The 11,276-nt window shown below is 50.8% G+C and overlaps 4 protein-coding genes across 4 annotated transcripts; 2 read left to right on the forward strand and 2 right to left on the reverse strand.

Annotated features, from left to right (window-relative positions):
• Positions 1-884: 884 nt before the first annotated feature.
• On the forward strand, positions 885-2,030 carry CPAR01_15759 (uncharacterized protein; the record flags this gene model as incomplete). The annotated part of the gene is made up of 1 exon (XM_060500007.1): positions 885-2,030. One exon carries the CDS (start codon positions 885-887, stop codon positions 2,028-2,030), a length of 1,146 nt encoding a protein of 381 aa, XP_060341196.1.
• A 1,263-nt stretch (positions 2,031-3,293) lies between these two features.
• Positions 3,294-5,474, forward strand: CPAR01_15760 (fungal specific transcription factor; the record flags this gene model as incomplete). The annotated part of the gene is made up of 4 exons (XM_060500008.1): positions 3,294-3,540; positions 3,612-3,650; positions 3,707-4,892; positions 4,964-5,474. 4 exons carry the CDS (start codon positions 3,294-3,296, stop codon positions 5,472-5,474), a joined length of 1,983 nt encoding a protein of 660 aa, XP_060341197.1.
• Positions 5,475-5,533: 59 nt separating this feature from the next.
• Positions 5,534-7,211, reverse strand: CPAR01_15761 (formyl-CoA transferase; the record flags this gene model as incomplete). The annotated part of the gene is made up of 2 exons (XM_060500009.1): positions 5,534-5,961; positions 6,014-7,211. The coding sequence occupies 2 exons, from the start codon at positions 7,209-7,211 to the stop codon at positions 5,534-5,536; spliced, it is 1,626 nt and encodes a 541-aa protein (XP_060341198.1).
• A 753-nt stretch (positions 7,212-7,964) lies between these two features.
• On the reverse strand, positions 7,965-10,905 carry CPAR01_15762 (uncharacterized protein; the record flags this gene model as incomplete). The annotated part of the gene is made up of 12 exons (XM_060500010.1): positions 7,965-8,293; positions 8,362-9,041; positions 9,101-9,192; positions 9,248-9,274; positions 9,338-9,411; positions 9,474-9,868; positions 9,939-10,007; positions 10,057-10,109; positions 10,172-10,223; positions 10,281-10,539; positions 10,596-10,711; positions 10,784-10,905. 12 exons carry the CDS (start codon positions 10,903-10,905, stop codon positions 7,965-7,967), a joined length of 2,268 nt encoding a protein of 755 aa, XP_060341199.1.
• Positions 10,906-11,276: the final 371 nt, after the last annotated feature.

Below are 11,276 nucleotides of genomic sequence, written 5' to 3' on the forward strand. Positions count from 1 at the left end.
CAAGGTAAGCGGAGGTGACAAAATTCCAGGCGAGGTCCAATTATCCTACAGGCCGATACTTCCATCTTGACGAGGTGATTGATGCCATCACCACAAGTCTTTAATCGCCGCTAGACGAGACTAGGACGTGGCCAGATGAATAGTAGAGACGAGAGGTATAGTAGAGTAGATCTAGATTCCCCAATGGAGCCGTGGAACCGGGAATCTTATAGCGTCTTCCTCGATTCTGGCACCTCACCTTACCCAGTGGGCGGCACAATTGTTTGCCGCCCATCATTACAGCTCTATTTTTATCAAGGTTTTCCTACTATTCCTATCACACCTACTCTTCCTACTACTCATATTATCTATATTATTGCTTCTATTCTCAGTATCGTTATTACTCTTCTTATTCTATCTTGTCTGTTGTGTATTCTTTAGAGAATATACTTTGGATATCTTATATTGAGAAGGCTTTTGCCTTCTACGATAACAATGCTGGGTAGATAGGTATCCGTTCTCTATTACCCATCTCCTAGGTTATCACTTACTACCTGCTCCGCCCAACTATACCCACCTGGAGGTTCCTGCTAATACCACCTTTGTGACTTCCCTTACCTCCCTTGCCTTGGGTACCCAACAAGGTGACATCAAGCCCTTACCTACGTTAGTGCCTTCATTCTTCACTTTCGTCCACCTCAGAGTTTTTATTTGAACTGGCCTTCCTTCATCCGCACTTTTCCTCAGACTTTTCATCGCAGGCTTCGGATTAGTGTTCAGGTGAGCTTCATCGCCAACGCGCATTTTGCCTCTCAAATTTAATAGGGAAGTCTACTCCCATTCATCCCAATCCAGCATCAGACTAACCAAGGGTATCAAAAGTCAGACTTTGAGACGAAATCAACATGGCTTCATCCTCGCGCGAAGAGATAGCTGCCAGACGTCTCGTCGAGGATGGAGACCTTCTGTTCGACCATAAGGAGATTTACTCTCCAGGCCGGCGACTCCTTCTCCGATCACATAAACCGCTTCCTCCCTACGGCCAAAATTTGTACCCGCTTCCGGCAGGCTGGTCTTCTTCTCGCGACATAATAGAAACCGACGAAGAGAGGACTTTTTCACTCAGACAGCTGGTCTTTCACCCAAACAATGCGCCCAAGACCATCGACGAGAACAACCAACATGATCCTACTACTCTAATTAACCTCGAGATCATTCGGATGATTGGCGGCAGCCCGGGTGCGGAATACCATCCCGGCCCCCAAAAAGTCCTTTGCAAAGTTGTCGCACCGCCATCGACCGCGCCGAATGAGCGAGAGCATGAGATTCCGTCTGAAGGACAATTGCTCTTCCTGAAGATTTTCGATCCCTTGTTCTGGCACAATGACACTGATTACACTGGGCGCGTCACCAAAGTCACAATTCAGGCCGACTCGGCATTCAGTGACGAATTCGGTGCCTATTGCCGCCTCGTCGAAAAGGGGCTCACTGGCTTCCCCCATATCGCTCCTCAATTCTACGGAGGATGGACCACGGCGGTGAAGTCGATCGACCCATCGTTCACCAACCGAACCCGAGATGTTGCGGTGCTCGCAACCGAGTTTATCGATGGCATTTACCTCAAACGACTCTTTACACCCGCTGGCCCCAAGTTTGAGGTGGTGGAGCTTCACAAGGACGTTGAGCCATCTAGCACTTTTGCTACCCACCAAGACGCAAGAATGAAGATCATGGAGCAGCTCGTGGCCGGCACAATCTCACAAGAGTACATCGGGGTGGACCATTGCGAAGTCTTTCCAGAGAACGTCATCATCTCCATGAGGAACAAGGGTGACTCGCTGGAGGAACCTCGGGCCGTTCTCGTTGGATACGGACGCGCACTCGTCGACCATCTGCGGACAAGACCAGTCAAGATGTGGGAGAACTATGCGTTGAAGCCCCATCCAATTCTTCGATGCGGCTGGCCTAGATGGAAGTTTTTTGCCGGATGGATTCCTGCCGCTTGGGCAAGCCCCCCAGGAAAGAAAGACCATGTGCCATTGTTCAACTAATGGGTGGTTCTGACATTCGGTCGTCTGGACGTTAACGAGAAGTATGCTGTCTTTCCAATCACGCCGGAAGCATCTCGACCTGAGAGACTCTCCACCATCCCCGAGGCTGAGAGACAGTCGCCCAGCGCCGTTCCCGGGGAACAGTCTTAGAGCGGCAGTCCCTCAGAAGCGGCCGCCGCAACTGCCTCGTCTGGTTCTGACCTTTCGGAGAAGTCCGATGAGGCCCATGAATTAACGACGCTTCCCACGTGCATTCTTCTAGAAGATTTCCGAGGCCGAGAGGCGAAAAGTTCGCTGGACTGTTTACTGAGGGCTAACGCCTTTCCTGTGAGGTGAGTCCAGCTGCCTCAGGTACACAACTGCTGGAATCTTGTCGGGAAGGAACTAGAGATTTTATGTAGTGGCATCGACCACCTCGTTCGAGATCTTGCCACCAAGTGACCATAGTAGAATTTGTGACAACTTGATCAATGGAGAGTACCTTAAACCAAAACATATTAAAAGGTAAGAAGTCTGACAATGAACCAAAACCTGGTCCTGCAACGCTCTTTGAGAGCGCACTGACTTTTTGCCGTTCGGGTCATATTTTACTATTATTTTCTACTCGATATGAAGAGCTCAAAGCAAGCCATGGATGTCACATGAGAGCCTCAAGTACATGTTAGTTGCTAACTCCTCAAGGTAATTCAAAGCCCTGTTGGTAGTTGAGGTTGTTACTCCATTTCCGGGGTTGTTGACCGGCAGTTCCTTCACTCTGACGGCAGGCCGTGCGCCGTGCCAAGCTGGATAGTGGAGACCTGAACAGCACGGGGGCTAGGGACAGTGGGATTGTGCCTTCCGCTTTCTGAATTTACTGGACGATTTGGTGGGCTTTGGTTGGTCTGATGAAACAGCCCCAGCTAAACGGAATTCTCGCTTAATCCGCCTCCGAGTCACTCCTTGTTTCTGTGGAAGTCGCCGTGGTCCTCCAATCAAATTCCTCCTTCTTCAAGTTACCTCAATCTTGGGTACCTTACATTGAGTCCCGCAATAGGCTTTCATGCACCCCTTCTAAGACTTCTCGGACTTTTGATTGGGTATGTCAGACAGTGTGACTGCAGGAGACAGGCGACGTCGATTTGCCAAGGTTAATATCTCTCAGACGTCTCTCGCAACATTGCTGATAGCTGATCATCTCCACAGGCCTGTGACTATTGTCGCATGAAGAAGGTCAGATGCGACGGCAGTAGGCCCAAGTGTACTAGGTGCCTGGAGTTGTCTCTCATGTGCAACTATGCCGACGTTGTAAAGTCATCCACGCGTCGCACGAGGTCCAGTAGGGCGCAAGAGGCGGCTGGTACTTCAGTATTCGGATCACCTTCGCCTAATGGTGGCAAGACTAGAGCCAAAGTATGCGTCCCAAATCATGACAATTTACAGGCAGCATCTGTTTCTCAAGGATCCCCGTCCGAGCTGCAAAGCAGCGAGAGCACTGCTCATCCATACGAAGCTCAACCCTCGCCCACTTTAGGTATGACGATTTAAATCAGAGCTCTGTACTAGGCAAAATAATCATTATCACTGACAATACATCTCTTTAAGACTCTCTCATGGGTGCCGGACAAGATTTGCGATATTTTGGTACGAGCCGTCTCGACAGACACTCCAAAGCAAATGCACAAGCTGATTTCCTCTAGGCCCATCTTCCGCCATCGCATTATTCAGAACTCAGCCACCACCGTTCGATCAGCAAACAACATCGGCTCGCCGTCAAAATATCCAGCCGGGCTCAAAAACGGGGCCTTGGTCTCTGTGGACGCATCCAAAACTACAACGAGTTTTTGAGAAAAGGATTCACTGCCATCTGCCGTCGTGGCCCGAAGCTCTTTCACTGGTTACGGCCTTCTTCGAGGAAAAGTACATGGCTTTACCACTCTTTCACCCACCTGCCTTTGTCGCACTGCTTGGTCAACAATACTCTGGCAATTTTGACGGCGGCCCTGCCTGGTGGACGTCACTCAACGCCGTCCTGGCAATTTCTCAAAGAAGACGCGTTGAACAAGGACAGTCTGACGACAAGGAACTGGCCTGGGGCTATGCGGCCAACGCACTCGACACGGTTCTGGACATACTCATGAGGGCCACTCAAGTCATGTCGGTCCAAGCTCTGCTGATATTAGCGTGGTTTTTTCTGGGTACTCCCAATCCTCAGCCCAGCTTCATGTTAGTGGCCAACGCCATTCGACTTGCACACACCATCGGGTTACACAGAAAGGAGTGCAGCTCGTCGCTGAGCACTATAGAGAAAGCGACGAGAGCCAATGTATTCTGGCTTGCTTTCTCTCTGGACCGAGAGTTGAGTCTCCGGACCGGGCGGCCTCCTGCGCAAGATTTCGGTGGCTTTGAGGTTGATTTGCCTGATTTACTATTGCAGCATGAGTTCAGCACCCATGCTCCTTCCAACGGGCTAGCCAACATTTTCATAGCCGCTTCTCGCCTGGCTGTCATCCAAGCTAGATTATATTCCAAGATTTATCTTGGAGAAGGGGTTGACTTAGATGTCGTTTCAGATGCTACGCAAGCACTAAACCAGGACTTGGATGACTGGCGAGCGAACTTTTCGACAGTCTTGGATCTTGAAAGTCTTCCCGAGCTGCTCAACTACTCTTCTGTTCTACGCTTGAATTACACCTATCAGCATTGCGTGATTCTGGTTCATCGGGCACAGAGTGAATATGACTGGAGGTCGTTGGCGTCGCCGGAGCGATCATCTACAGTTTTATCAGGCCAGGTCACAACATCTATTCAGAACTCTGTGGATGCTGCTAGAGCAATTTTCCAGCTGGATTTGCTCATCCCGGATACCTGGAAAAGCTTGACTTGGTAAGTAATCCCATTTTGCGAACCATGTCGCAATGTAATCTTTACAAACAGTTGCTAATTCTTCCTCTTAGGGACGTGATTCCGATCAGTGTCACTGCCATCCTCATCTTGTCCCTTTATACTCTGCGTCGACCCCGCGCACCGAACGTCGCCGAGGATCTCGATTCTGTCTCAAAAGCTCTGAAGCGTCTTGCCTTACTCGAACGTTCTGAACCTGGCTCATATTTGACTCCGGTACGAACTGTGTGTCGGGATGTGTACAGGGCTGCTCTAGAAGCCTTGAATACGTCCAACAGCACATCATCGCAACCAGGGAATACAACCTTTGGCCGCGGCCAGACTGTCGCTCATGGCAAGCAATTCAACCAAGAGAGCGCTTCGGACACCATGCGAGACTCTTCTCGAGTAGCTTTATCAGATCTTTCTCCCCTACTCGAGACTCATCACGAAGCAACTTTGAACCTAAGCAACGGGATCAACGGAACTAACTCTCTGCCATTTGACCAGAACACCCTCGATTCTTGGGGTGTTCCTTGGGGATTCGAACATCTTTTGGGAGATGATACTTCGATGTTCATCTGATAAGCTAAAGTGTGCCCTAGGCTATTTGCCATTCAGGACGAAGATAAACACAACAAGATTCATGAGATCCACTCGGGCTTCGACCTTCCTCTTCGACCTGTCGGCTCCTCCCACCCAATTTGAGTCGTCTCAAACTTGAACGCGGGAGCCAGAACTCTGATGTCCTCTTCGAGCCCGTAGTTCCGTCCGCTCATGTCCCAGAAGTATTCGGGATGGGTGAAGATGTCGGGGCGAATTTTCTTCCAGGACTGGTGCGTCTTACCAACCAGAGTGCCCATGTCGTCATAATGCCGCGGGCTGAAGTCGGGATCACGGGCTCTAAGGTCCCGTTGCTGCTCTTCGGAGTAAAGGCCTAGGTTGTAGTACCAAATGTTGTACTGTGTCAAGCTGATATCGATATCAAACGTGACATCCTCTGATGTACGGGCAATCAAGGCCTGGATGGCAGCAGTAGCACCGACCAAGCCTGTCTGGTAATCAGAGTTGGCTGGATAATCGTCAGCAAATGTGTTGTGCACCGGTGAGCCCGAATGACTTACGCAGAAGCGGGACAACAGCCTCATCTACGCCGAGAAATTTGCCTTGCAGATGAGAAAGACCAACCAAGCAGTCACTAATCTGCTGCCATCCAGATCGGTGAGCCAGAGGTCCCTTGAATCCGTAACAATTCTCTCGCATGTAGATCAAGCTGGGATTCAACTCGCGTAAGGAGGTCGTATCGAATCCTAGTCTCTTTAAAGCACCTGGGCGATATCCATCCACCAGGATATCAGCACCCTTTACGAGCTCAGCAAAAGCACTCTTGCCATCCTCCGTCTTGAGGTCAATGTTGGTGTCCCGTTTCCCCGTCTGCAAGTCCGGCATCGTCGCACCGAAGTCGGGCAGCTTGTCGCATGACACGCGGAGAACATCGGCTCCGAGGACGCTCAACATCTTGGACACCGCTGGGGCCGCAATCACCCGGGAAAAGTCAATAATTCTGATGCCAGCAAGCGGCTTGAAACCCTGATCATCTCGCGCTTTCGGCCACTCTTTCCGCGGAGCGGGCACACGGGTCATGGTCCATAGTGGCTCCTTGGACATGATCTTCCCTTGCTCGCTGTAGAAGAACTCTTCCGGCGTGTGGCACACGACACCTGCTTGATAGTACTTCTCGTTGGCGACCTCTTCGATTTCTTTTGAATGCCAATGTGCGACTTTCTCGGCGTAGATCTTGATGGCTTCTTCGGGGGTCACGTCGACATCTTCGACACCCAACATCTCCATTGTTGGCCCCGCGTTCATCGACCCGTGCAGGTGGTACCATCTGCCGTCCTTGGTTTTGTAGACATTTGTTGCGTACCGCCTAATGGGCTTTGAGGACTGGTGTATGTCCATCTTGGCAATCTCAGCCGCCATCTGCGGGTCCTGAAGAAACTGCTTGCCGCCGACTGTTGGCAGCAGAACGGATTCCAGGAAAAGCGTCGCGGCGTCGGTGTTGACTTGGACGTCTTGATACTCTATGCCGTACCTCTCTGCCGCAGCAACGTTGGCTGCGGTGGCTAACAGGGCGGTTAGAGAAGCGGATGACTCGGTGATTTTCAAGGGCGTGAGGACGAATGGTTTTGCATCATCTCCAAAGAACTTGACTTTTGTAGCTGCTTTCTTGAAAGAGTCTGGGAGTCGTAGGGCGGGGTCGGCAAGCAAGACATCGTTGAGAATTCGAGATGCCTCGGAAAAGACTGAATAGTCTGCCATGGTTGCAACCTGTGGTGAAGTACGAATGATTTCAACGATATTGTCATTCCTACCAAAGTTGTAGGAAGTCATATGGTCAAGATCGGCCCTATATACATGTCCTTTGTGCATCTCAGAAACTCCCCAGGCCAGGGATGTTGGGGACGCCTTCATGTCGTCAGTGCCACAGCAGGTCAGAACTCCGGCGGATTCGCCTCTCCGATGTTTCGGGCTCGGCCCGATGTAGCAATCGTCTGCCGGCAGATGAAAATCCACAGACGATGGCACTAAGAAAACATCTCCTAGTCATGCGGAGTATTGGCGAGTCTCTCATTTGACCCGCTCGCATTTCTAGCTGGGACTCGTTTCACCGGAGGCATGTTGGTGGGTCTTGGTGCCGGAGTTTCGCGTTCGGAGTTTTGGTCACGGAGTTTTGAGCTCCCATTGTGACATCAACGCCTGGCACAGCTTCCATCGTTGATCTAGACACCGCTCATGTCGGAGAGTGGCCTTCGGTTTTCGGATCCAATAGTAGGCAATGGCTATCTATATATGAGGAAGCCGCCCACTATTTACTCATGGTCGTAAGGACTTGAATGAGAATTAGAGATGGTGTCCGATCGTGAAAGCGACAGCTTTCTACCATTCACGCATGAAATTCTCAGTCTGTTGATCACTGGAATTAGAATATTAGAAGCTACCTTGTTTGTGAAAATTACTAAGAGAGCGACAGCAACACTTCGCCAATCTTGCACGTCTGCATCGGACTGCAGCCTACTGAGCCAAGTCAGGGTTGAACTCCAGCGCCAACCAGACATCGACGTTCTTGCCCTTTCCTCCCTGCCACTTGTGCCATGGGTAAGAGACAACATTGTTGTGCCCGCGGACGGCATCGCCGTACGAGTCGCGGTACCACAGACCTCCATGCTCGTTGAGACGGGGAAGTGGGACCTTGTCGAAGTCATCCGGCCCGGCAGACTCAGGCTCCTTGCCTTCCTTGAGCCTCCACATACCTCCGGTCTCGGTTCCAGGGGAGAGACAGATGTGAATCTCCTGGAAGATATCGTTACCATGGTTGTGAACTCCACAATTAACATTGTGACCTGCAGAGGATATGGTAAGCAAATCGATCAGAAACAGTTTCTGCTCCTGGAACACTATTATAACTCACCAGCAGTCCAGAACTGCAGATGCGCGATCTGTGATTTGTCGTCTTGGAATCGGAAGTGGAAACCAGACATGTTGGTGAAGTCAACTCCCTTGAAGTTGTCACCCCACCAAAGATCTTCAACCTTGGTGAACTTGAGGTCGGGGAACTCCAGGCCAAGTTCTTTGGTGTTGAACGTTGTCTTGACGGGGACATCCCCGGCCTTCTCCCATACGCCAGGCTCGCCGAGAGAAACAATTCTCAGGATGATGGCCCCCTTCTCTTTGTCGGCGCTGAGTTCTTTGTCTTCGCTAGAGACAGGCGCGATCCGGGGGAAGGGAGGCAAGCCGAGGGCTGTACGAGTGCCCTCGATATCAGCAACGGAACCGTAAAGGACCTTGATGCCATCCTTCTTGCCCACAGGGATCTTTGCTCCGAGTGGGTGAATTTCGATGCTAATTGCGTAGTTTGCAACCTCGATCAGAGGGAAAGACTGTTGACTCTTGACCTCCTTAGGCCGAGCCAGATACACCAAGCCTTCGTTGTCCCACACCGTAGGTACGATGTGACGTTCAGTCACGGCGGGCTTGGGCTTGGCAAACTTATTGACGTGAAGCGTAATCACAGGCTTGGGCTCTTCGTAATACCGAGGAACATTGTACTCTACCGAGATCAAGTCAAGCTTATCAGAGCCGGTGAAGTTGCTACGAACGTGCGGTGTCAGCATTGTGTCTAGTAATCCGGCACAGCCTCGGTAACTTACCCAATTGCAATGCGAGCTGATGATTCTTCTGCGATCTTCCACTTTGCAAACAATCCCTTCTCGACGTCGATTGCCTTGTAGTACATGATTCCCTACGTAACGTGAGCTCTTGGTCTTGAAAGGGTCAAGTTTTGCGTTTCCACTCACCTTATTTGGGTTGGGTCCCTTCGTTGGCTTTAGAATTGAATGTCAGCAACCAAAATCTCGCCATAGATACGGGGCCTCATTCTAACTTACGACAATAGACTCCATGTCTTTATCGCGATCGAGAGAGCCAAACAAAGCCAGAAGGAACTCATCGTCGCCATCGCCTACACGTAGAAAACTCTGGGTCAGCCAGCCGTGAAAAGCATTTGTTGTCAAAGAAACCTACCATCGAAATCGGCACAAACAATGTAGTGGCCGGGACCATCACCATACTTCATGAGCTGGTTGGGCGTGCCATAGATATCCAGGATGTGGCGCCTCCACTGTGTATCTTTCATACCACGACCAACCTTGGACAAGACGCAGGCCGTCGTGCCGTGAAAGGGATCCAGCGTCGCAATGTAAGCAAATGGGTCGTCGCCGATCTTGCCAGCATCAGCGCAGCCAGTGCCCCAATGGTCACCAGATCCCGGCGATAGAGAGTTGGGCTGTTGTCGGTCCTCTTTCGGCTCTCCACTCGAGAGGAGCTGTCGCTTCCACGAGCCCTCTTCATAGTAAAGCCAGTTGGCACCCTCGCGGGATGAGACCATGATAGAATCGAGTCCAGTAGGACCATTGAATCTGGATTTTGTTTAGCTCCCGGAACTTCTGCTCCTCTCGTCGGCGCGCGGAGTGAAAAGCGTCGACCTACTTTTTAACCGTCAACTCATGAATGACGGTGAAGTTCTCATCGTCAATGATTGAGCGTTGCCACTCAGTGCTGACAACTGTTAGCAAGTCACTATGTTGGTTCAAGGCAGTCGACTCACGCATTGAGGACATCCTCAGGAGCTTGGAAGCGGATGATGGGGATGGGGGTGATCTGTAGATAGTGATTAGAGAGCAGGAACAGAACGCATTCTGCCACGGCGACGACAGGCTAACCTTGTCGTGCGGTCCACAAACAACCGATGCGGCAACAATCTCCATCACAGATCTAGTCAAAGGTCAGCTCAACGAACAGCAGTCTAGATCTTGTGAGTTTCCATCCTACTTTTGTGTAAAGTATCCAGCCTTCATGCGATGCATTGCAGGCCAACGGCCGATCATGCGGAGTTTCCAAGGCTCCTTTCCCAAGTTCTCACGACCGGGGTTCTCAAGCCAGGAGATCCAGCCTCCCTTGGGATCACACTCAAGCATGAATGGGCCATAGTCGTGGCAGACCACAATGTCGGTCAACCCGTTCCTGTTGATGTCAACGGCCACGACGGCGACTGGGCTGTCGAACTTGGCCACTTGATACTTCTTCCATGCTATTAATTTTATGTCAGAACCATTATCTTGTAAGTAAAACAAGCATGCCACGTACGTCCAGTGATGTCGATCTCTGATGCATAGAACTCCTCGCCCTTAGCCTTAGCCTCATGTTTGGCGGCGGCAATAGGGTTATCCAGGAACTCGATTTCTCCGGAAGCCAGTCCAGATCTTAGAAAAGAGTCAGTGTCGATCGGGTATTAGACGACCAGCCGCGAGTTATTTGAAGATGGAGATTCTTACGCAACAAGTCCTGGAACTTCGTCTTCACCAAACTTGAACGTCTCGACCCAGTAGCCGTCTTTTCTATTGTCTTCAATGACAGCACGCCCGAATTCGGGCACTGGAAGGTCGATGGACGCCATTTTGTTTTCTTCAGAATTAAGATAGAGATGAAATGCTTGGGGGGGTTGATCTGCTTGGCCTCGCATCCAAAAACCACAGCTGCGCAGCAAGTTTTATACTATCCGACCAAATCCAAGTCATCGTGGAGAAACTGCATGTATTCACGAACTTGACACTCGCAAAAGCATGGAACCGGTATCGCTAGCAACATAGTATTCTTCATCCCCGCAGGCCGGATCTAGAAGTAGTTGAATCAGTCTCACCATATTGGCTTGCCGGCAGATGATGTCTTAGCTCAGCTTTTCCGCATGGCGAACAGTCGGGCGGGGTATCTGGCATGCAAACGCCCGACGCAGGGACCGCCAAGTTCGAGACATCAACGCGGCCAAAT

Source organism: Colletotrichum paranaense, assembly GCF_030867605.1.
Source record: "Colletotrichum paranaense strain IMI 384185 chromosome Unknown Scaffold_21.1, whole genome shotgun sequence".
NCBI lineage: Eukaryota > Fungi > Ascomycota > Sordariomycetes > Glomerellales > Glomerellaceae > Colletotrichum > Colletotrichum paranaense.